Source organism: Octopus sinensis, linkage group LG17 (assembly GCF_006345805.1).
Source record: "Octopus sinensis linkage group LG17, ASM634580v1, whole genome shotgun sequence".
Lineage (NCBI taxonomy): Eukaryota > Metazoa > Mollusca > Cephalopoda > Octopoda > Octopodidae > Octopus > Octopus sinensis.
Genome location: NC_043013.1, coordinates 27,587,559 through 27,613,284, shown reverse-complemented (window position 1 = coordinate 27,613,284; position 25,726 = coordinate 27,587,559). Strand labels below are relative to the sequence as shown.

At 37.8% G+C, this 25,726-nt stretch overlaps 1 protein-coding gene across 1 annotated transcript in view; it reads left to right on the top strand.

Annotated features, from left to right (window-relative positions):
- The window catches only part of LOC115220983 (protein O-glucosyltransferase 2), a 70,819-nt gene extending 50,517 nt beyond the window's left edge, over positions 1-20,302 (top strand). Inside the window, exons 5-9 of the mRNA XM_029791199.2 lie at positions 191-425; positions 2,623-2,832; positions 5,602-5,691; positions 16,070-16,174; positions 20,214-20,302. Of these exons, the coding sequence (XP_029647059.1) occupies positions 191-425; positions 2,623-2,832; positions 5,602-5,691; positions 16,070-16,174; positions 20,214-20,240 (667 nt within the window). The 3' untranslated portion in view covers positions 20,241-20,302. The remainder of the gene's footprint in view (positions 1-190; positions 426-2,622; positions 2,833-5,601; positions 5,692-16,069; positions 16,175-20,213) is intronic.
- Positions 20,303-25,726: the final 5,424 nt, after the last annotated feature.

The following is a 25,726-nucleotide window of genomic DNA, read 5'->3' as shown; positions in this document are numbered from 1 at the left end:
ACATTCACAATATTTCAATGAGCCATCAAGTGCTCAAGACTCTTTTCATCATCTTCCTTGTTACTAAAAGGCAAGCTGTCTGTGAAAAGAAGCTCTACAGGATACTCTATTCCAATTTCCTTTATTCATTTGTCTGTATTATTATTGTTAATTTATTTAATAATTTAATTAACTTGTTTTTATTCTGCAGGGTAACACTTGATATACTTTCTGTCCAAGGCAACAGTCCACCCTGGGCCAATAAATCTAACTTAGCATTCTGGAGAGGACGAGACAGTCGTGAGGAGAGATTGAACCTGGTCATGTTGAGTAAGAAACATCCCGACTTAGTTGATGCTATGTTAACAAATATGTTTTTCTTTCCAAAAGACGAGAAAAAATATGGCAAAATTGTACAACCTGTCTCATTTTTTGATTTTTTTAAGGTATGCTTTTCTTTTTTGTATTCTCATCTATCAAATTTCTTTTTTTGTTTGCCTAAAACTTGTTTGTAACATTGTTATATCAGGTGTAAATATTGTACCTCTATTAATGCTAGCATGTGAAAGACACTTTTTACAGGTGTGTGTCTTCTACATTAGTCCGCCTACATTAATTTACCAGTAAAAGGTTAGTATATTTATTTGGGGTTAGGAGTCTCATTTTGATATGCAACAATAACCAGCTGTGGCTGGGTGGTTAAGGAACTTGCTTTGCAACCACCTGGTTTCAGTTTCTGTCCTGCTGTGCAGCACCTTGGGCAATTGTCTTCTGCTATAACACTATGCTGAATCTACCAACTATTCATCAGTTCAATGTCCACTTTTTCATGCTTGCATCAGTCAGACAGAATCTATGAGGCGGATTTTCCATGGTCAGATGCCATTCTTCCCAGCCTTGTTTATTTCTAAGCAAAGTAATATTTCACCACAGAAGACAGGAAATGAACATTGTTCATGTGACCATGATGGTCATTTATAATCACATGATATCAAGATAAGGGTACACACACACACACACATACATTCTTTTATTCTGTTACTTGCCTCAGTCATTAGACTGTGGCCATGCTGAGGCAATAGCCTGAGGAATTTTATTGAAATGAAATGACCCCAGTTTTATTTTGAAGCCTAGTATTTATTCTGTTAGTCAGTTTCGGGGATGTAAACATACCAACACTGATTGTCAAACAGAAGTGGGACACACATACACATATACATGATGGGCTTCTTTCAGTTTCCGTCTACCAAATCCACTCACAAGGCTTTGGTCAGTCTGAGATTATAGTAGAAGACACTTGTGTAAGGTGCCATGCAGTGAGACTGAACCCAGGACTGTGTAATTGAAAAGCAAGATTTGAACTCAGAACATAAGGATGGATGAGATCCTGCTAACAATTCTACCAGCTCACCACCTCTGATGTCATCTAAGACATTTTTGCCAAAAAAATCATCATCCAGTGTTTTAAATCCGGGTTTTGTCTCCATTAATAGGGGTGGCCGGATCTACCTCAATGTCATAGCAACCAAGGTAGGCAGGTGTAGCCCACCCCAGCCTTTGGGCTGGCTGGTGCCCATTCTCCTTTGCTATCATGGGGCATTTTTGGAGCTGGATTTTCTACAGAGAGAGGAAGGCAAGGAAGCTACTCATTGAGACCCCATTTGGAACCCTCAACCCCACTAAAAAAAATGTCTTATAAAATTCAGCCTGGGTTCTAATATTCAAAGCTGCTTTGAATATTATATGCTTTAATCCACTAAAAATTATTTGTGCTGCCTTGCTGAAATCAGGACACCTCTTATATACCTATTTCTTTATTACCCACAAGGGGCTGAACATAGAGGGGACAAACATGGACAGACATAGGTATTATGTCGATTATATCGACCCCAGTGCTTAACTGGTACTTAATTTATCGACCCCGAAAGGATGAAAGGCAAAGTCGACCTCGGCGGAATTTGAACTCACAACGTAACGGCAGACGAAATACCGCTAAGCATTTCGCCCGACGTGCTAACGATTCTGCTAGCTCGCCGCCTATTCTAGCTCGCCGCCTTATATACCTGTGCATCTATTATGCCATCAGGTACGGCACTCTGTGTTCTAGAAAATACTTGACTGTCTGCTTTGGTGTATCAGTGACTACTCAAGCTAGGTTGTTAAGTTTATTTTTCCTTTTTTATCATGAAGATTAAAGAATGTATATATATATGTATTCTTTAGTTTATTGCTTTTTGCATGAGCTTTAAAATTGAATGTTTTTCCATATTTTGCATTCATGTCAGTGTATTCAACATATATATATGTGCAAAAGACACTAAAAGTTATGAAAAAAAACACATTTCAACTAGAAAATATCGGTGTATACATTATGCTAACAATATATATATATATATAACTGAATGACATAATGTCTTTCAGATATTGATAGCTATAAATAATAGTTGTGCTTATACAACAAACTATATTCACATGTGCAGACACATTTCCTTTCATTTTCATATATTATTGTTACAATTTTGGTTATTGTTGAATCAGATTTTTCTTTGAAATATGTAACACAATTTGAAAAGTTATACATTAAATGTAGACACTTATTTTTCTTTTCTATTTTTCTTCTTTTTTTTCTCCCCCACCCCTTAGCACAAATACCAATTGAATATTGATGGCACTGTAGCTGCATACCGTTTCCCTTACCTTCTGGCTGGCTCAAGTGTTGTTTTGAAACAAGATTCCCATTATTATGAACATTTTTACAATGAACTTACTCCCTATGTGCACTATATTCCAGTGAAGAGAAATTTGAGTGATCTATTAGATCAACTACGATGGGCAAAAGAACATGAAAATGAAGTAAGTTTGAACATTTAAATGTTGTGGAAATAGCTTTCTTTTTTAGCTTTTCACTCATTTCAGTTATTACACTGCGGCCAAGCCGGGGCACTGCTTTGAAGAATTTAATTTTTGTCAAATGAATCGACCCCAGCATCTGGGAGAAAACAACCTGTTTCCAGAAGACCAGAATGGATGCTGCAAGGGCTCATATGGCTGTAAAGATCAACTAATGATCAATAAAGCTATAACTGAAATCAGCCGCAGAAAAAAGAAAGGCTTCAGTATGGCTTGGATCAACTACCGAAAGGCTTTTGATAGTATTCCCCACATGTGGATCCTTGAAACACTAGCCATGAACAAGGTAGCACCAATAATTATAAAATACATAAAACACTCTATAAATAAATGGCAGACAGTGCTATAACTCCAAACAAAAGAAGGACTTGTGAAAACCAAAGCCATCCCCATTAGAAGAGGAATATTCCAGGGAGACACACTTTCTCAACTCCTTTTCTGCTTGGCACTGTCACCTTTATCTGACATGCTAAATAGAAATGGATGCGGATACAAATGTTACGACAAAACAATCAGCCACCTCTTATATATGGATGACCTAAAACTATATGCTACAAATGATAAACAGCTGGAAACACTACTACAGACAGTACATGGATTTACCAAAGAAATAGATATGAAATTTGGATTAGAAAAATGTGCCAAAGCAACCCTGAAAAGAAGAAAACTAGATAAAGCCAATGAAATAAGAGAATCAGACAAAAGCCAAACATACAAATATTTAGGAATCAATGAACTATATATGATACAACACACACAAATGAAAGAGAAAATAAAGAAAGAATACTATAGACGAGTTAGATCAATACTAAAAACAGAGCTCAATGCTAAAAACAAGATAATAGGTATTAACACTTTAGCTGTCCCAGTTATAAGTTACAGCTACAATATCCTTAACTGGACACTAAATGAACTAACCAAAATAGACAGGAAAACAAGAAAAATAATGACAGGATCTAGGATGCATCACCCAAAATCTGACATAGAAAGGCTATATATACAGAAGTTACCAGAAACATATAATGAAAAGAAACATAACAAGTAACTGCAGAATATGTGGAGATGGACAAGAAACAATAAATCATATTATCTCTGGTTACCCAATCCTGGCTAAGAAGGAATATATTCACAGACACAACAGAGTTGGGACCTATATACACTGGAAGCTATGCCAACACTATGGAATAACAACAGCAAAAAGATGGTATAGGCACACACCAGAAAAGGTCACTGAAAACGAGAAAGCAACCACACTCTGGGATATGCCAATACACACAGATAGAGAAATTAAGGCCAACAGGCCAGATATAGTTGTCAGAGATCATGAAGAAAAATATGCTTTCTAATTGATGTATCAATAGCAGCAGATGACAACATTTCTCTAAAAGATATGGAGAAACTTTCAAAATACAAAGACCTGGAAATAGAGGTAACTCGAATGTGGAATCAAAAAACAGAAACAATTCCTATCACAGTAGGCACATTAGGTATGATAAAAAAATATTCAGACAAATACATAACAAAAACACCAGGACTAACGAATATATATAGCATACAGAAAATTGCACTACTAGGCACTGCACACATCCTATGCAAAACACTTTCAATACAGTAACCATAAGAGCATCACAGCAAACCAAAGCACATACCCAAGGCACACAGAGTGGAGCTCAGTAGTGAAGTGAAAGCATGCTATAAAAATAAAACTACTGAATAATAATAATAATCCTTTCTACTAGAAGCACAAGGCCTCAAATTTGGGGGAAGGGGGTTAAGTCAATTACATCGACCCCAGTGTGTCATTGGTACTTGTTTAATCAACCCTGAAAGGGTGAAAGGCAAAGTTGACCTCGGCAGAATTTGAACTCAGAATGTGAAGACGGATGAAATACCACAAAGCATTTTGCCTGGCATGCTAACAATTCTGCCAGCAACTCACCTTAATAATAATAATAATGATGATGATAATAAAGATTACAAATTTTGGCACAAGGCCAGCATTTTTGGGGGAGTGGAGTAAGTCTATCCCATTGCTCATCTGGTGCTTATATTATCAACCCTGAAAAGATGTAAGCCTGAGTTGGCTTCAGCAGAATTTGAACTTGGAATGTACAATCAGACAAAATGTCACTAAGTATCTTTCCCAACGTGTTAAGACCTCTACTAGCTCACCACATTAACATTAATAATAATAGTCCTTTGTACTATAGGTACATGGCCTGGATTTTATGGGGAGAGAGACAGTCGATCACATCGACCCCAGTACTCAACTGGTATTTAATTTATCAGCCCTGAAAGAATGAAAGGCAAAGTTGACATTGGTGGAATTTGAACTCAGAATGTAGCAACAGGCGAAATACCGCTAAGCATCTCACCCGATGTGCTAACAATTCTGCCTTTTTACAATAATAGTAATAATAATACTCATTGGAATTTATAACATACCAACTTTTGTATTATTCACTTGTTTATTTCTTTTTTGTGTAATTTAGGTTAGTATGATAATAATAATAATATTAATAATTATAATAATAATACTCATTGAATTTATAACATACCAACTTTCATATTATTCACTTGTTTATTTCTTTTTTATGTAATTTAGGTTAGTATGATGATAATAATAATAATAATAATAATAATAATACTCTTTGAATTTACAACATACCAACTATCAATTTATTCATTTGTTTTTCTTTTTGTGTAATTCAGGTTAAAAACATTGTAGAAAATGCTCAGAATTATGTACTGAATCGTCTTTTGCCAAAAGATATAATCTGTTACCATGCCATTCTCATCAATGTAAGTCTTTGTATTGGTATTGTTTTTTCTTCTTATTGCTGTCTTTTTAGAGTTTTTTTTGCATTAATGAAATTGGTTATAAATTTCCAACGGGTATATTGCTTACTGCGTTTCTGGTAGCAACACTGACAAGAGAGTGTCACTGGACAAGAGAGTGTCACTGGACAAGAGAGTGTTTGCTTTCTTACTGATGTTTATATACTTTGCTGATACACATGGGTCAAGTGTGTGTGTAGAGCTGGAAACCAACTGTTATCATGCAGACCAATGATATAAGACAATCCTGCCATGACTATACCATTTTTTGGTGGGGGCATACTAGACTATGTTATACATCGTGTGCTTTTGTTCTTTTAAAGGCTGTTTCAGTGTCATTGAAATAAGTACTAGGTCAATGTAAGAGACTTACCCACCTCTCTGAAATTGCTGGCCTTCTGCCAAAATTGAGGGTAATATATTTTAGAGTGATACCAGAATGGACATAGCCAATCTGAAAGAAGCAGCCCAGGATAGAACTGACTGGAGGACACTGATCCATCGAGTAACCGAGAGTCGACTTCGACTGAGCAGATAGATAGATATATTTTACTCTAAGTCTGTATTAAGGACTCTCTTTTTTTTTTTATTCATTTAAATTGATTTATACGATATGTATATTATCATAAAGCTGAAGAGAACATAATCAATGCATTTGAATTGTGGGTTTTATAGAATGCTGGAAGTCTCTTACAAGAATCATCGGATGAATGAATGGGAATGAGAACAAATAGATGAAAGATGACAACTCCTGAACATTGTCAAAAAAGCGAAGCTCATTTATTATGGCCATATTTGAAGTACCAGAAGTTTGGAAGGAAGAGGAGAGAACTGTAGATCAAGAGGCTGGCAAAGAATACAATGGATAGACAATATCAAAATCTGGTTGGACAAGAGTGGCAAGGCAGCTGGAGAACTCGCACTTAATTGGGAAGACTTTTGTTGCAATTTTGTCAAGGTACTGCAGGTGTGCAATACCTGATGATAACGATATCATCATCATCATCGTTTAACGTCCGTTTTCCGTGCTAGCACGGGTTGGACGGTTCGACCGGGGTCTGGGGAGCCAGGGACTGCCCCAGGCTCCAGTCTGATCTGGCAGTGTTTCTACAGCTGGATGCCCTTCCTAATGCCAACCACTCCGCGAGTGTAGTGGGTGCTTTTTACGTGCCACCTGCACAGGTGCCAGAGGGGTCTGGCATCGGCCACGATCGGTTGGTGCTTTTTTTTTATGTGCTACCAGCACAGAAGCCAGTCAAGGCGGTGCTGGCATCGGCCACGTTCAGATGGTGCTTTTTATGTGCCACCGGCACAGAAGCCATTCGAGGCAGGGTTGGCATTGGTCACGTTCGGATGGTGCTTTTTATGTGCCTCCGGCACAGAAGCCAGTGGAGGCTGCACTGGCAACGGCCACGTTCGGATGGTGCTTTTTATGTGTCACCGGCACAGGTATCACAACTACTGTTTCCATTGATATTTGGTTCGATGTTCATGTACATGCACTTGACTCAACAGGTCTCCTCAAGCACAGCGATTCACAAAAATCCACTTACATTGTATTACTCAATACAAGGGTATGGTAGAACGACCTTTACCCAAAGCACCACACATTGGGACTGAGCATGAGACCATGTGGTTGCAAAGTGCCTTGCTTAGCCTCACCACAACCTTTTCAATTTAGCTAATACAAAACCACTTGAAATATATTCGACAGACCAGACTATGCCTATTATGATTTCACACTTGCTTACACATTTATGAAATCAAGCATGCTGTTGTAGGTTTACCTCATATTTGGTACACTGTAAAAATACATTGGACCATTTATGCATCACAAACAATTTTTCTTAATGGATTCTTCATGTCTATTCATAACTGATAATGCTTCAGTACACCTGTTGATTGATGACAACAAAGGCTTCTAAAAATAGCAGTCACTTTTACTTCAAACAACCCTATTTTTTTTTTTCTTTCATAAAAAAAGAGTAAACAAAACCAATATTAGGTAGTGAGTATCATCTAAGTTACAACATGCTTGAGAAAGAAAATGGTATGGTCATGATTGGAATGTCTTTCGTTGTAAACCTGTTCGATAAGGGTTGGCTTGGAGTTAAGTAACAGCAATCACTGACAACAGTAACAGCTTTATTGTTCTTGTTTAATTCTAGACCAACCCTGATTGAGTAAACTTGTGGGGAAAACACACACATACACACACACAGAGACGTTCCAGGTTATGTCTAATGTCCTTCTCTTTTTTTTTTCTTTTACAACACTAATGTGTGATTGAAAAGATTTCACTGCTGTTTCTAGCCAGTTGAAAGTAACCACAAAACAACTTCTTTTATTATTGTTGTATTAACTTCATTAGTAGCATTATCATCGACATCTTAATAGCAGTATCACCATCATCATCACCACTAACACCACCACCTTTATTATTTTTCTTCTCTTACTTTCCTTCTCCTCTTACCTTCCTTCTCTTCCCTTCCTTCTCCTCCTCCCTTCCTTCTTTCTTCTTCTTCTTCAGTCACATTGGTCATCATTGTTGAAATCCTCTTCCCCATCAGCATTATCTCCAGCACACACTGAATGAGTTCACTGCAAGGCAGGGATAAGAATGAGTGTTGCAAAGACTGAGACATTGATCCTCGGAAGAAATTCTTCATATTGCATTCTGCATGTTAGTGGAACATCCTTGAAGCTAGTGAAGAAGTTTAAATATCTTGGGACCAATGTTCACGAGTAATGGAAGGCAGGAAGCTTAATTGGATGCTAGAATTACAGTAAAGCACCAGCTCCTTAATTCGATGCTCAGAAGAGGAGAAGTTGGCAAAATAGCCAAACTCCTTATCTTCAATTTGGTTTTCATACCTATTCTTCCTAAGTATAATGACTGAAAGATCATGAATACAAATGGCAGAAACGGGGTTCCTCCAGAGAATTTCTGGAGTGATGTTACTTAGCAGGGTACGCGAGCATGGAGATCAGGGAGTCTCTCCAGGTCAAACTATGTCTCTGCATTGAGAGGTCACATTTCCAGGACTACGGATGTATGATTAAAATGTCATAGGAAAAATTCCCAAGATGGATTCAAAACCAGGCCATGCTGTAGGATGTCTAAAGAAAGACCAAAAACAAAATGGTTGGATAATATCCATTATCTCAGTTGCTCATGCTTGGGAATCCAAGAAGAAAGTCTAATGATGACTGCTTCTGAGAGAACCCTAAAGAGGAGGTGTTTGAGGAATCTACCTCAATGATACTCTAAGGAATAGTAGGCAGAGGAAATGGATGGATGGATTATGTTTGTCACCATCTTCATGATCTGCATCATCCATTGTTTTCTATATTGCTGTGGGTTGGATAAGTCTGCTATACAGTATATCGCGATACTGCAAAATCTCATTTGTGAAGTTAAATAGTTTTAAGTCTCAACTATTTCCCTTGGTGCAAAGACCTTCATATCCAGTGTGTGTGAGTTATGTAAGTAGTTGTGAAGAGGAAGAAGTAGAAATATAGATGCAGAGATTAGAACAGCAAACCTCCCTCTATACATAACAAGTGTTTCAGATGCAAGTGATTTGTGCTGGAACAATATGACATTCACTCAACAATCATACAAATTCTAATACCTTATGCTAATTGTTTAGAAGCTCTTTCAATTCAAATCACACATTAAAACAAATACAAATATTTTGGTATATTTCTTGCATAAAATCAAAAACTGCATTAAATGGTATTTTGTAGTTTAGTTTATTATTTTCATGGTACCCCCAATTTACTGCAGTGCACATTTTGGTAACCATTACTCTTGAACTACTCTCACCTTAAAAGTTTGTTTAGCTTTGTGTTGGTTTTTGGCCTTTTAAAACCCTTTTGCTACCAACCTACCCTGAAACTGCCCCTCTGGCTCTATAATACAGACTTCAGTTTTAAAGGCATCTAAATTAAAACCTTCCATCAAGATTTCCTTTTAATTTATGTTCCAGATACTAGCTTTGTCTTTTATCTTTTACTTGTTTCAGTCATGGCTCATGCTGGAGCACCATTTTGAATGGTTAAGTCAAATAAATCCATTCCAGTACATTTTTTTTAAAGTCTGGTACTCACTCTGCTGGTCTCTTTGGCCAGTCTGCTAATTTATGAAGACATAAATAAACCAACACCAGTTGTCAAGCAATGGGGACACACACAGATAAAAGCACAGACAATCATACACATGTATAGACATGTACATATTTGGGCCTTATGGAGGCAAAATGGCTGAGTTCTTCTCGAGAATAGGGCCTGACGGAGGCAGAGTCGCTGAGTTCCTTTCGAGCATTGGGCCTGATGGAGGCAGGGTGCCCAAGTTTCTTTCGAGTGTTGGGCCCCATGGAGGCAATGACCAAGACTTTTGGCATTATGTCATACTTGAGAAGAAGACCCATCAAACTGAACAAAATCGCAGTCATGGAAGATACCGATGTCACACAAATTAGCACCCATATTGGTGGCATGTAAACACACCCCGGTGTCACGCAAATGGCATGTAAAAGTTCCCAATACAATCTCAGAATGGTTGGGTATCTAGCCTTAGAAAACGATGCCAAATCTGACTGGGGTCTAGTGCAGCCTTCCAGCGTGCCAGCCCAGTCAAACCGTCCAACCCATGCCAGAATGGAATGGACAACGGACGTTAAGTGGTGGTGCTGGTGGTGGTAGTGGTTGTTGTTGTGTTTTTTTTTGTTTTTTTTTCCCATCTATGAAACTCATCCACAAGGTATTTGTTGGCTCAGATCCATAGCGGAAGACACTTACTCAAAGTGTCACACAGTTTCAGGATTGAACTTGAAACCATATGGTTGTAATATGAGCTTCTTAACCACACAGCCATGCCCATACCTATAAAAATTGCAAGTCTCTCCCAGTGAGGAATATTTGATAAATTCTGCATTATTTTAAGAATTAATTGAAACCAATGCTGTGTAGTTCAACAGAAATATGGCGAGAAATGGGTTAATCTGTCACAGAAAACACCTCAAGTCATGGCTAAGTTAATGACATATTACACTGAGAAAAAAATGCCTGCTATGTTATTACTATGTTTGGGAAAGACATTTATCTAATGGGATCAGTTCACTGAAGCGTAAGATATAAATAGATCGTAGTTTCATACCAGCTGAAGGATTTTGGAGAGGTATTAAAGCATGGTACAAAATACCTTGTTGGTATTTTAATCCTATCCCTTTTACATAATGAGTTAAAATCCTGCCATGGTAAACTTTTACCCTTTCATCCTGCTAATGAAATAAAATATGAATCAAGTAACCAAAGGGCTACATCTTCCTACAAAGCATTTTAGATGTGAATGGTATCATAATAGAAAATAAAGATTAGCTATGACAGAGTGGACAAACAAGTCTATGATTAAAAGCATCTGTCTATGATCATGCTGTTGTTTCTTGTGAAAGGCGGCGAGCTGGCAGAAACGTTAGCACGCCGGGCGAAATGCTTAGCGGTATTTCGTCTGCGTTACGTTGTGAGTTCAAATTCCGCCGAGGTCGACTTTGCCTTTCATCCTTTCGGGGTCGATAAATTAAGTACCAGTTACGAACTGGGGTCGATGTAATCGACTTAATACCTATGTCTGTCCTTGTTTGTCCCCTCTGTGTTTAGCCCCTTGTGGGTAATAAAGAAATATGTTGTTTCTTGTGAAATAATGTATCACAGACAACATAATCTACTGTGTCCTTTTATGAGACAGTACAAAGGGTATTGTTGAGGGGTATTTAGCTGCTGTTTCTAGCAGCCAACTATCTGTCAAGCACCCATACAAACACTCCCTCATTGGCTTTCAAACAGATACTCAGTATGGTTCCTGGTAGTACTGAATGATTTGTGAGTCTTATGAGAATGAACAAGGACTATGAAGAAATACTCATTGTGGATCTGTTTGAACTTGCCGTTCCAAAGCAGAATCAATATGGCTGACTGAATCAAAACATTTAGGAACTATGAAATACCAAATAAAAAGACAGACATGACACACAAGAAAGTATGGCATCAACCCATCCATCCATCTTTTCTGCCCACTATTCCTAGGAGGGTCCAATGGGTAGAGTCCTCAAGCACCTCTTCTTATTTCTTTATTGCCTACAAGGGGCTAAACATAAAGGAGACAAAAAAGGACAGACAAAGGGATTATGTCAATTACATCGACCCCAGTGCATAACTGGTACTTAATTTATCAACCCTGAAAGGATGAAAAGCAAAGTTGACCTCGGTAGAATTTGAACTCAGAACGTAGTGGCAGACGAAATACCGCTAAGCATTTTGCCCAGCGTGCTAACAATTCTGCCAGCTCGCCACCTCTTCTGTAAGGTAGTACCGTCATCATCATCATCATCATCATTTAACATCCGTTTTCCATGCTGGCATGGGTTGGTTGACCTGAGTGAAAACTGGTAAGCCAGGGAGCTGTACTAGCTTCCAATCTGATTTGGCAAAGTTTCTACAGCTGGATACCCTCCCTAATGCCAACCACTCTGAGAGTGTAGCAGGTGTATTTTATGTGCCACCAGCATGGGTGTCATTTACCTGATACCAACATCAGCCACACCTACGGTCTAACTTGGTTTTACAGTCTACACAGCATAGTATATTGCCAAAGGTCTTGATCACTTGTCACTGCCTCCATGAGGCCCAACACTTGAACGGTGCTTTTTACATGCTGCCAGCACAGATGCCAGTCAGATGGCACTGGTATCGGCCACAACTATGAATTCACTCAGCTCAACAGGTGTTCACAAGCACATCATATCACCCAACGATTGAAGGGTGCTTTTAACGGGTCGGTTACACGGCACTGTCATCAGCCACAACTCTGATCTCACTTGGCTTGATGGGTCTTCTCAATTATGGTATATCACCAAAGGTCTCAGTCACTTGTCATTGCCCAACATTTGGAGATAGCACTTTAACATCTCGTCCTATGTCTTCCTTGAGGCTTGTTCGAGAGATTGTGTAGGTCTTTACCTCATTGAGGCCAAGACTGAATATATAAACAAGTGCCTGTCCAACAGTGATTGCATCATCCATACTCTCAACAATGCGCCCTTAAATATGGTTTCTGATTACAAATATCTTGGGTCATACATATCATCATCTGGAAAAGATTTTCTAACTAGAAAGGGTATGGCCTGGTCAGCCTGTAATGACATGCATAAGATCTGGTCATCAAATCTAAGTAGAGACTTCAAACTTGAAATCTTCAAAGCCACAGTCGAACCAATTCTACTATATGGCTCAGAAACCTGGACATTATCAAAGAAGCCTGAGAGGCAGTTGGATGGAACCTACACTCGCCTCCTTATGAGAGCTCAAAATCTCTCGTGGAAGCACCATCCAACCAAAATGCAAATATATGGGAAACTACCACCTGTGTCATCTCTTGTGAAAGGTAGGAGAGTCCAGTTTTCTGGACATTGTTGTATAGCTGAAAAAGTGTTAATTTCTACTCTTCTCCTCTGGAAGCCATCTACTTGCAATACCAGAGGGCGCACACTCTCCTACCCTGATGTAATCTCCAGGGATACAGGCATCCAGCAACAGGACCTCCGTAATACCATGATGGACTGTGAAGCTTGGCGTAACATGGTAAATTCCATTGTCTCGACCACGGTCGAACAATGATGATGATGTCTTCCTGGATCTACCTCTTCCACAGGTTCCCTCCACCATTAGAGTGCGACACTTCTTCATGAGCTGTCCTCATCCATACACATCACACGACCATACCAGCACAGTCAACTCTCTTGCACACTGTATTTAATGCCTCTTATGCCCAACTTTTCTCTCTGGACACTAACACTCTGTCATGCATGCACACTGACATTACGCATCAGAGGTAGCTACCACTACACCTTCTGACTGGTTTCCCAAGTTTGACCAACTGAGACTATGGATATTATCCAACCATGCCATTCTAGGTCTGCCCAGTAGAATAAATATCATATGACTTGGCTTGAAGAATCTGTCTAGGAATTCTTTTCTGATACATTCTTATCATATGTCCCTAATACCAATGAGAAGCAACAGCTTGACTGGAGAGACTCCCTGATTTCTGAGCTATGCATGCTTTGAAATATAGCAAAAAAAAAGGCCATTGATCTGGGAAACCTTACAGTGTTCGGTTTCATCTTTCTGTTTTGAATTTGAGATATGCTACAGTTGGTTTTTACATTTCATCTCTTCAAGAGTCTGTGATGTGAGCATTAACCTTTAGCACATTGCATTTTCTCTAGAAGTGTTGCCCCTGCCACTGCCCTGTTACTACAGGGGAGAAAATTCATATGGTGACATAATGCACCTACAGTGTGCTAAAGGTTAAGCATATTCTTGGAGTAAAGGGGCCAAGTGTTTTGCTCAATGATGTCAGTTAGGATTTCCTACATAGGCATCAGACATATCAGAAATGAAACTATGTTTGTATGATTTCCTGGGTGCAGACTTGGCTGTGTCGTTAAGAAGCACATGTTAAAACTACATAGCTTTGGGTTTAGTCTCATTGCATTGCACCTTGGATAAGTTTCTTCTATTATAGCCCTGGGCCAAGCAATACCTTCTGAGTGAATTCAGTTGGTGGAAACTGTGTGGAATCCCATCTTATGTGTGTGTGTATTCTTTGTATGTGTTTGCCACTCCTCCTCACTAACCTTTGACAACCAATGTTGGTTTGTTTATATCCCTATAACTTGGCAATTTGGCTAAAGAGAATAAGTACTTGGCTTAAAAAACAAATTCTGAGAGAAATTTGTTCAACTAAAATCTTCAAGGTGGTGCCCCAACATGGTCACAGTCCTATGACTGAAACAAGTAAAAGATGGCCAGTTTATACTGATGCAGTCATAATTTGTCGAGCCTCCTTTGTGATTATCCCTGTATTACCATGACAGAGTATTGAACTTGCCTATTGTTGGTTGCTATGGTTAATTTTGTCAAATATATCAGTTCTTTGTTAATTTTGTTGACTCCTGGAATGCCAATTTAAGATGTGTTACTTACATTGCTAAAGTAAATGTAAAGACAACAAAAATTTACAAGTTATTCCATTTCCCATCACTTAAAATTTTAATAGGGAAACATCTGTCGTCACTTGGCCTATGAGAGATTGAAGCCTAATTCCATTCAAATCACACCTTACTTGTCTTTTAAGAGAAAGACAAATAGTTAAGAGAAAGAAATTAGAGGAGGATTACAGCTAGAGCACTTTTGATCATAAGTGTATTAATGTAAGGCTAACCTGCATATAGTACACACACACACATGCGCGCTAAAAGGAAACAGTTCAACCATTTGGTTTGGGTCTTATCAACAACAACAACGGCATTAGACACTACTGCTGACTCAGTTTTTCTAGCAGGTGGTTTATCTAATAGGTGGGGCTTCTATTCAATTATCTAATTGTTATAACTTATTGTTATACTGATAAAAATAAATCTATACATTATTCATACTTTATAAGTGCGTAAGTTTAGCTAAACTATACCAGAAACTCTTTACAGCAACAAATTCATTTTAATGTTCACTTTCCAATAAATTTAAATCATTATTTTTATTGTATGAATTCATTGTTTATTTTTTCATTTGTAAATATGAACCACAAAAGTGAGGGCGACCACAGAAAACATGGAAGGGACAGGTGGAAGAGATTGGGAAGGTTGACTTGAGGAGGGAGGATGCCCAAAACTGGGCAAGATAGTGTGAGAGCAGTTGCTGTAAGAGTGAGGTAGATCCAGCCGCCCGTGTTAACAGGGACAAACCTGGAATTAAAATATTGGACATCAATCGAAATTTGACTAAACCAGGCAAAGGGATAGCCTTGTGAGTGGATTTGCTAAAGGGAAACCGTGTAGAAACTGTCACGAAATATATACATGTGTGTTGTGTGTGTGTGTGTGTTCCAGCACTGCTTGACAACTGGTGTTGGATCATTTATGTCCTTGAATTTAAGGATTTGGCAGATGAAACCAGCAGAATAAGTACCAGATTTTACAAAAGTAATCTATCTATCTGCTCAGTCAAAGTCGGCTCTCGGTTACTCAATGGATCAGTGTTCTCCTGCCAGTTCTGTCCTGGGTCACTTCTTTCACCAGGGTGAATTTGTTTGACTAAACTTTTCAAGGCAGTGCCCCAGCATGGCCATAGTTTAATGACTAAAACAAGTAGAGGATAATAGATCAACTATATCAGAAACTGATCAATAACAACTCTATTAATTAATTTTATTAATTAAAAAAAAAAAAACTTGAAATATTTTTCTTTGAATTAATTTGTCTTTTATTCTTATTTTCTCCAGAAATACTCAAAACTTCTCAAATCCAAACCAGCACCAGACAGTACTTTCACTAAAGTTGACCAACCTTCAGACCATGATTCATACTGCCAGTGCCATAGAAAGAAGGTATTATTGTCTTTATTTCATTTGTGTGACTGTTACTAATAATATTCAGCTTCTCTACTACCATGACATTAGTTATTTAAGTAGAAGCAGATGTAAATTGGAAAACAGTAGAAAGATCAGTTAACATCATCATCACCTTCTTTATGTCCATATTTCCATGCTTGCATGGGTTGGGCAGAGTTTATTGAGGTGGATTTTTTTTTATGGCTGGATGCCCTTCCTGACACCAACCCTTACCTGATTCCAAGTAAGGTAGTATCTCTCCATGGCCAGACATGATTTCATAGAAGGTTAGAAATGAATGACACCGCTTGTATGACAGTGACACTCATTTACAACTATCATGTGATATCATGGCAAGGAGACAGTAACAAATCACTCTCAAACCATGTTGTATTGTCGTAGAAAGGAAACACAATGTAGTCCTAGTAAACTGTAAGCATCCAAATTAGTCTTGTGGAACCCACTGCATGGTGATGTAAGAAGAGGGAAACCTCATCACATTTCCATCGGTTGCAAACACTGGCCTGGAATGTATCCAGGGCCTTGAGGCAGTGATGATGGACCGAGAAGTGTGACAGGTGGACTCTGTTGCTGAAGCCTGGATTGGAACCCAGCCATAATCTCTTCTACTCTAGGCACAAGGCCCAAAATTTTGGAGGGAGGAGGCCAGTCAATTAGATCGATCCCAGTATGCAACTGGTGCTTAATTTATCAACCCCGAAAGGAAGAAAGGCAAAGTTGACCTTGGCAGCATTTGAACTCAGAACATAAAGACAGATGAAATACTGCTAAGCATTTCACCCGGCGTGCTAACATTTCTGCCGGCTCACCACTTTCTTAAATATGTAGATATTTTTATATTCTTTTCTACTCTAACCACAAGGCCCAAAATTTTGGGGGAGGGTCCAGTTGATTATATGCAACTGGTACTTAATTTATTGATCCCGAAAGGATGGAAAGCAAAGTCAACCTTGGCGGAATTTGAACTCAGAATGTAGCAACAGGTGAAATACTGCTAAGCATTCCGTCCAGCATGCTAACAGTTCTGCCAGCTCACCACAGATATACGAAAAGACAGAATAGCCAGGACTGAAACACTTCTGATCATAAGTCTGCTTAACCTCGTTTGGTTTGGGTCTTATCAACAACAACAACAGCATTAGACACTACTGCTGACTCAGTTGACTATAATACACCACCTCTACAACAATGGGCCTTGTGTGTGGTGAATGAAAGAAGTTTTCGGCTGAACACTATATCTTTACCTTTTACTTGTTTCAGTCATTGGACTGCAGCCATGCTGGGGCACCACCTTGAAGTGTTTAGTCAAACAAATCAACTCCGATGCTTATTTTTAAGCTTGATACTTATTCTGTCAATGTAATTTGCTGAACCACTATGTTACAAGGATGTAAACAAACCACCACTCGTTGTCAGGCAGTGATGGGAGACAATCGCAAAGACAATCACACACACACACACATACACACACACACACACCTTATGACTTGGAGTTCTGTCTCACTGCATGGCATCTTGGGAAAATGAAGTAGATTTGGTAGGCGGAAACTGAAAGAAGCCTGTCGTATGTATATGTGTGTGTTCGCATGTACCCTTCTCTTGACTTCATAGTTGTAAACAAGCACCACTGTCACACAAGTGACGCTATTTCCAGTCATCTATGAAAGACTTGTCCAGCCTTGGGAAAATGTTACTTTGCTGGGAAGCAGGTGAGGGTTAGCAACAACAAGAGTAGAATATCTACCTCAACAAATTCCATCTGACCCAGGCAATCATGGAAAAGTTAAAACAATTATGATGTTCTACTTAATACTAAGTATTCAAATGCAAGGAAAGAGCTAGAACCTGTTCTGTTGGTTTTGTGAACTTTGTAACAGTAAACAGAGAAGCACACAGTGTCATTTAAGTTCTATTTCCCAAGTTGGTCTGAGAAAAATTGTGTTTAGTAAAATTTTTAACTTATGACAATGACATCAGTGTGAAGGCTCATGGCTTAGTGGTTAGGGTAATTGGCTCACAATTGTAAGGTTGTGAGTTCAGTCCCCAGCAGCACATTGTGTCCTTGAGCAAGACACTTTATTTCATGTGGTCCCAGTCCACTCAGCTGGCAAAAATGGCTTGTACTTGTAATTCAAAGGGCTGATCTTATTTTTTTATTGCCCACAAGGGGCTAAACATAGAGGGGACAAACAAGGACAGACAAAGGGATTAAGCCGATTACAACAACTCCAGTGCATAACTGGTACTTAATTTATTGACCCCGAAAGGATGAAAGGCAAAGTCGGCCTCGGCGGAATTTGGACCCAGAATGTAATGGCAGACGAAATACCACTAAGCATTTCGCCCAGCGTGCTAACGTTTCTACCATCTCGACGCCTTCAAAGGGCTGATCTTGTCACATTCTGTGTCAAGCTGAATCTCCTTGAGAATTATGTTAAAGGTACACTTGTCTGTGGAGTGCTCAGCCACTTGCATGTTAACTTCACGAGCAGTCTGTTCCATTAATCGGATCAACTGGAAAACCTTCATCTTCATAACCAACGGAGTATCAGTTAAGTTAATGACATCAGTAGCCCTGCACTGTCACCTGGCAACCATTAATTATCTGTTTGTTTTATTATGAAAAGACTGTGGAATCTAATTGAGATATATGATGTGTAATTCATATCATTAGACCCGTGAAATGATAGAGATGTCCAACTAGTTAATCACTGATTCACTGTAACGACAAAGGTAAAAGGATAAAAACGATATTTGTGTACTTAGACTTCAAATGCTTCTATTCCATTCATTGAGATGATCCCATTTGTAACCCGTGGAATTTAAATTGGTTATATCCAGCTCTTATATTCTACCTGTTTTGTTAAAACTGGCCAGATTTGGCTTCTCACACCTACCCTACTATGTCACTGGTAAAATAAACAGCCACTTCATTGAAATCTCAAAGCTATGACATAGTGTATGACTAATTCAAAACAATGTGAATAAATAAGCATCAAATTTGGCAGAGTAATCTGAATGCTAAAGGATTACTACCCAAGTGTTGAAGCCTCTCATCCAGTGTGTAAGTTTTGACATGGTATGTTGCACTTGTGAAAACATTATTTCTATTATTTACATTATTTACATTTCACGGATATTTGTCCTCATCTTGTTTGTTGTTAACACGTTTCGGTTGATATACCCCCCAGCCTTCATCAGGTGTTGTGGTGAAATTTTTGAACCTGGGTTCTCATTCCTAAGGTATTTTTTGATATTATTGGCTGTGTGGTTAGGGAGCTTGCTTCCTAGCTACATGGTTTCGGGTTCAGTCCCACTGCATGGCACTTTGGGTAGGTGTCTTCCACTATAACCCCGAGCCGACCGAAGATTTGTGATTGAATTCGGTAGGCAGAAGTTACTGCCGTGTGTGTATGTGTGCATATAGCTGCTCAGTGCCTCTCCGAAAGAGAGAGAGGGATTATTCTGGTCACTGCTTGAGCTACTAACCCCAAGATTCTGAGTTCGATTCCAGTCAGTGACCTGAAGGAGGAGGAGGAGGAGGAAGAAGACCAACAACAACAACATCATTGGAAAATACCTTAGGAATGAGAACCCAGGTTCAAAATTTCCCCAAGACACCTGATGAAGGTGTTAACATCAAACAAGATGAAGACAAATATCCATCAAATGTAAATAATGTACTTAATTCCTCATCTCTTAAATATAGAACTGTACAATTTCTATTTTTTTTCTTTTTTGTTTAACCCTTTAGCATTCACATTGTTTTGTCAAAAGTAATGCTTATTTATTCATATGTCTTTAATTAATCATGTAATATATCTTGTAGCTTTGATGAGGTAGCTGTTAATGCTTAGAATGACATTGTAGGGTAGGTGTGAGAGGCCACATCTGGCCAGTTTAACTACAAAAGAGGTAGAATATTTGGGCTGGATATGACCAGTTTAAATACTAAAGGGTTAATTTCATGTTGATCCACTATAATAATATTCAATATTTTCTTTCTTTTTTTTAGCCAAAGAAAACACATGAAGAATTATAACGGACTGAACTAATGAATTTCTTTTAACAATTTCCAAGGAGAAAAGGGAAATTTACATTACTCAAAAAATATAACGAATTAAGGTTTTAGCTTTGAACTATTTTTTAACAAGGAAGTTTAAAAAAAATTTTTTTGAAGGGAGTCTGAAAAATTCCCTAGCACTTTTTTAGCAAGTCTTTTCCTTTTTTTTGCTTCAGCTAGGGGATTGTGTATTTATATATATTTATATATTTTCATTTCTTTGCTGCTTTATTGGCAAATAGTCATTATGTCATGGGCAAATAGTCATTATGCCGAGGGTCTTATGCTTTGTTGGTGTGGAAAGGAAATATAAAAAGCCCTTATAGATTTCCCAGAAAATTATTATTTCTAAAGTCATATCATTTCAGATTATTAACCTCATCTTGATACATTTACATCTACACAATATCATCTAGATTCGAACTAGGAACCTTTGTTTCTGCAGTTATAGGCACAGGTGTGGCTGTGTGGTAAAAAAGTTTGCTTTCAAACTACATGTGTGGTACTTTGTGCATGTGTCTTCTGCTATAGCCCCAGGCCAACCAAAGCTCTGTAAGTGTATTTGGTAGATAGAAATTGAAAGAAACCCATCATATTGTGTGTGTGTTTGACATTGTGTGATAGCTGTAAATGAGTGTCACCATCACACAAGCAGTGTCATTCATTTTCAATATTCCACAAGGACATATCTGGTCTCGGAAAAATATTATTTCACTTGGAAACACCTGAGGGTTGGTTACAGAAAGGGCATCTGACCATGGAAAAATCTGCCTTAAATAAACTCCCTCTGACCCAACTAAGCATGGAAAAGTGGACATTAAATGATAAGCATGATGATGATGATGGTGATATCTCCTAGGCCACTAATACAGATACAACCTCAATATAGCTGCCTTTACTAAAAGATAAAAAGGAATAACCAAAAGTTGTAACATTAATTGTGCTTACTCTATCGGTCTCAAAAGAGACCGACAAAATAAGAACTAGGCTTTAAGAAAAAAAAAAAAAGTTTTAGGGTCAATTCATTCAACTAAAAATTCTTCAAGTCACTGCCCCAGTATGGCCACAGGTAATGAGTGAAACAAATATAATAAAAGAAATTGTACCTATTATCTGAACTCTTAGCTTAGAAATAAAGACATCAGTCTGGAATTGTGTATATTCACTAATGAGGAGGGGATTGACAGAATTGATGGAACATCAGACACGGTTGTGAGGCTGTGTTTGTTTTGCCTCTTTAAATCCTGAGTTCAATCTCTAGCTAATCTTACTCTGCCTTTCATCTTTCTAGTGTTTATAATATAAAGAACACATCAAGTATTAATTTAATCCAGTGGTTCTCAAAGTGGGCAGTGGAAAGATCAAGTGGGGCAATAGTAGGGTGGCCAAAATGGGGCAATGGATGTAACCCCACACACATAAACACCCCAAAAAATAATGGGTTAATTCGGTTAAGTTTTATTTGTGAACTACTGTTGTTTTAAATTTGCTGCAGAAAATGGTCTACGTTTGTGGTGCTGATGGGGCGAGGGTCTTGGAATATGGTTTGAGTGTCAATGCGAGCAGCAGCCCAAAAAAGTTTGGGAACCACTGATTTGACCAACTGCTTTCATTGCTCTTACATTTCTGGTCTCATGTCTATCTTAGAAACTATAATTCAGAATGTAACACTTGTTGATTACGGAAGGTCAAACTGATGAGATTTAAAGAAAAAAGAAAAAATTAACCGCAAGTGCAGGCATGGCTTTGTGGCTGTTAAGAAGATTACTTTACAACCATGTGGTTGTGGATAAGTCTCAAGACCTGACCAATGTCCTGTGAGTGAATTTGGTAGATGGAAACTATGTAGAAGCTTGTCATGTTTCTGTGTCTTTCAATTTGTTCCCATCAACACCATTGTCATTTGACAGTGTTGGTTTGTTTACATCCCCCCTAACTCAGTTGAGCCACTAATTTATGAGGGGATGTGAAAAAAAAAGGGATTGATGGAATAAATAACAAACATTAAAAATAAATAACTACTGAGGCAGTGCTTCAGTATGGCTGCAATCCAGTGACTGAAACAAATAAAAAGAGAGAAGAAAAAGAAAGATGAGATTGTGTGAAAAATGATAACTTTATTTCTGATGCTGCATATCAGATTTTTGGACATTTATTTTGATATTTTTGTTTTATAGTTGTTGTCATCTTACTTTTGTATATTTCTGAAAACTGTCTCGATACTTCAGATGCATAATGAAGGTGCTATATTTTATGAGCATTAATCAAGTTTTAGTATCAGATCATGATGAGATGAAAAAAGAAGATTAATACAGGCATACCTTAACTCACATCATTTTCAGTTAGGCTTTTTCATCTTTATCATTTTTTTTTTTTTTAGGCATGGCTGTGTGGTAAGAAGCTTGCTTCCCAACCACATGGTTCAGGGTTCAATCCCGCCATGTGGAACCTTGGGCGAGTGTCTTCTACTCATTCAGTCCCACTGTGTGGGACCTTGGGCGAGTGTCTTCTATTTGCCATGCTTTGTGAGTGGATTTGGTAGGCAGAAACTGAAAGAAGCCCACCATATATACATATATATATATATATATATATATATATATACCTACATAGGTGCAGGAGTGGCTGTGTGGTAAGAAGCTTGCTTCTGAACCTCATGGTTCCAGGTACAGTCCCACTGCATAGCACCTTAGGCAAGTATCTTCTACTATAGCCTCAGGCTGACCAAAGCCTTGTGGGTGGATTTAGTAGATGGAAACTGAAAGAAGCCCGTCATATGTGTGTGTGTCTGTGTTTGTCCCCTACCACTGTTTAACAATCGGTGTTGATGTGTTTACATCCCTGTAACTTAGCGGTCCAACAAAATAGGCATTATTACAAATATAAATTAATTTTGATTAGATACAGCATTAACCTTTGAACTGGAAAAGTTGAACTGATTGAACTGGCACCAATATATTGCCAATAATTAGTTTATCAACTTGAAAGAGATGAAGTCTAAGTTAATTTGTATTTACAAAAAAATTAGAATTTTGAACAAATAAGCTCTGAAATAAATTGTAGCAATTCATGTATTATAGAAGCATTACATTCATGAAAATCTCATCTTAACTCTTTGGCATTCAAATTCCTGTCAAATGTAATGCTTATTTGTTAACATAAAAAAAAAAAATTCATTGTACATTTATTTTATAGCTTTGAGATTTCAATGATGTACCAACAAAATATGTGCCAGGCTTTACAAAAAGAAATAACAAGTACTGAGATCAGTTCAGTTGACCAAAGATTTCTTCAAGGCAGTGCTCCTGCATGGCCACAGTTTAATGACTGAAACAAGTAAAAGATAAAGAATGGTAAAAATAATCTCAATTTGAGTTGATTTATCCAACTTTACATTGGCTTTGGTGAACATATTTAACCCTTTAATGTTCTGATTATTCTATCAAACATAATGCTTTTTGATTCACATTGATTTGAATTAATCATGCATTATCTTATATCTACAAGATCTTGATGGTGTAATTACCTAATGTAGAATAACATTGTAGGGTAGGTGTGAGAGCCTGGATCTGGTCAGTTTGAACATAAAACAGATTAAATATTTTGGCCGGATATGGCCGGTTTAAATACTAAAGGGTTAATAACATAAAATATTTCTTTAAAAACACAAAAAAATCAATACTGACATAGAAAACCAAATAAAATTCTTTTAGCAAAAGTCAATAAAGTAAAATACCAGCCATATACTGGGTCAATGGTAGTAACACCACTGCCTCTAGGAATTGCTGGTCATATGAGAAACCATTATTATTATTGCTGTTAAGGCAGTGAGCTGGCAGAATCGTTAGCACGCTGGATGAAATGCTTAACGGTATTTCACCTGCCGCTATGTTCTGGGTTCAAATTCTGCCAACATCAACTTCATCCTTTCAGGGGTCGATAAAATAAGTACCAATCAAGTACTGGGGTTGATGTGATTGACTTTCCCCTTCTCCCAAAATTTCAGGCCTTGTGCATATAATAGAAAGGATTTATTATTATTATTATTATTATTATTATTATTGTTGTTGTTGTTATTAAGGTGGCAAGCTGGCAGAATTGTTAGCATGCTGGACGAAATGCTTAGTGGTATTTCGCCCATCACTATGTTCTGAGTTCAAATTCCGACAAGGTCGACTTTGCCTTTCATACTTTCAGGGTCGATGAAATAGGTACCAGTTGAACACCGGGGTTGATGTAATCGACTCATCCCCAGCTCCCCTTGTGATAAAAATTTGAAATTATTATCATCATCATCATCATTATTATTATTATTATTATTGTTACTGTTGTTGTTGTTGTTAAGATGGTGAGTTGGCAGAATTGTTAGCAGGCCTGGCAAAATGCTTAGTAGCATTTCGCCCATCTTTATGTGCTGATTTCAAATGCTTCCAAGGCCAACTTTGTCTCTCATCCTTTCGGGGGTCAACAAAATAAGTACCACTCAAATAACTTAGTTATCATTAAGCTAGTGTTAGGAACGTAAATTGTGACTAATTTTAATTTTTTTCTTGGAGTTCCCCCACACACATTCTTACCCCACTGTACCATTTGGTGTATCTAGAAATACCTGAGTGTATTCCTAGCTCCATTCTGCTTACATTATTTATAAAACAACCGGGTTATTAAACTTATTGTATATTTACTTACTCAAGGCGTTAAACAAATCATTGGTTTACTTCGGGCTTTCTTCTGTTGAAGGGTAACATGGTAAGCATACATTGGTTACGACTTTTTGGTCAATTTATTGTATGACAATAAAATCCATATTTCTAATTAACCCTTATATCCTCTCAAAATATCATTACCTTTGGCAGCAGAAAGAAGTTTTATATACCAATCTATGTTTTGTGAAGGCATGTCAAGTTTATTGAGGTCACAATTCTTTTTTTTTTTGTGAATATTTAGATGAGAAGATGTGAATGGATTATCGAAATAGGACAGGAATGAGTTTTAATCTGACAATGTCTATATATCTTAATGCTTCAAATATTATATTCATAGGAGGTGGGGGTTTGCAAAATTGATAGTTTCAGTCATCACTCAGGATCCTGTACATTATTTCATGCCAGCAATCATAATATTTGGCCTTTTTGAATAGTTTATATAAGTGAGTATGTGTAGAAGAAAATTTAATTTTGTTTTTAATGGTTTAATCAAAGGAGGAAGAATGATGTCTCAGAGATTGCTAAGAGGAAAGGAAAAAGTTATCTTCAAACTAGAAACTGCTCCAGATGTCTGCAACAGAAGAGACCCCACTGAAGTCATCCCTGGTGATGATGGCAGTGGTGAAGCTGGTCATTCAAGAACAGGAACAGTCACTCCACCAAATTTTATTTATTAAGCATTTGGTCAGCCTGAGATTTGTATTAAGATACATTTACCCAGGGTGTCATGGAGAACTGAGACCAAACCTGAAAGAACAT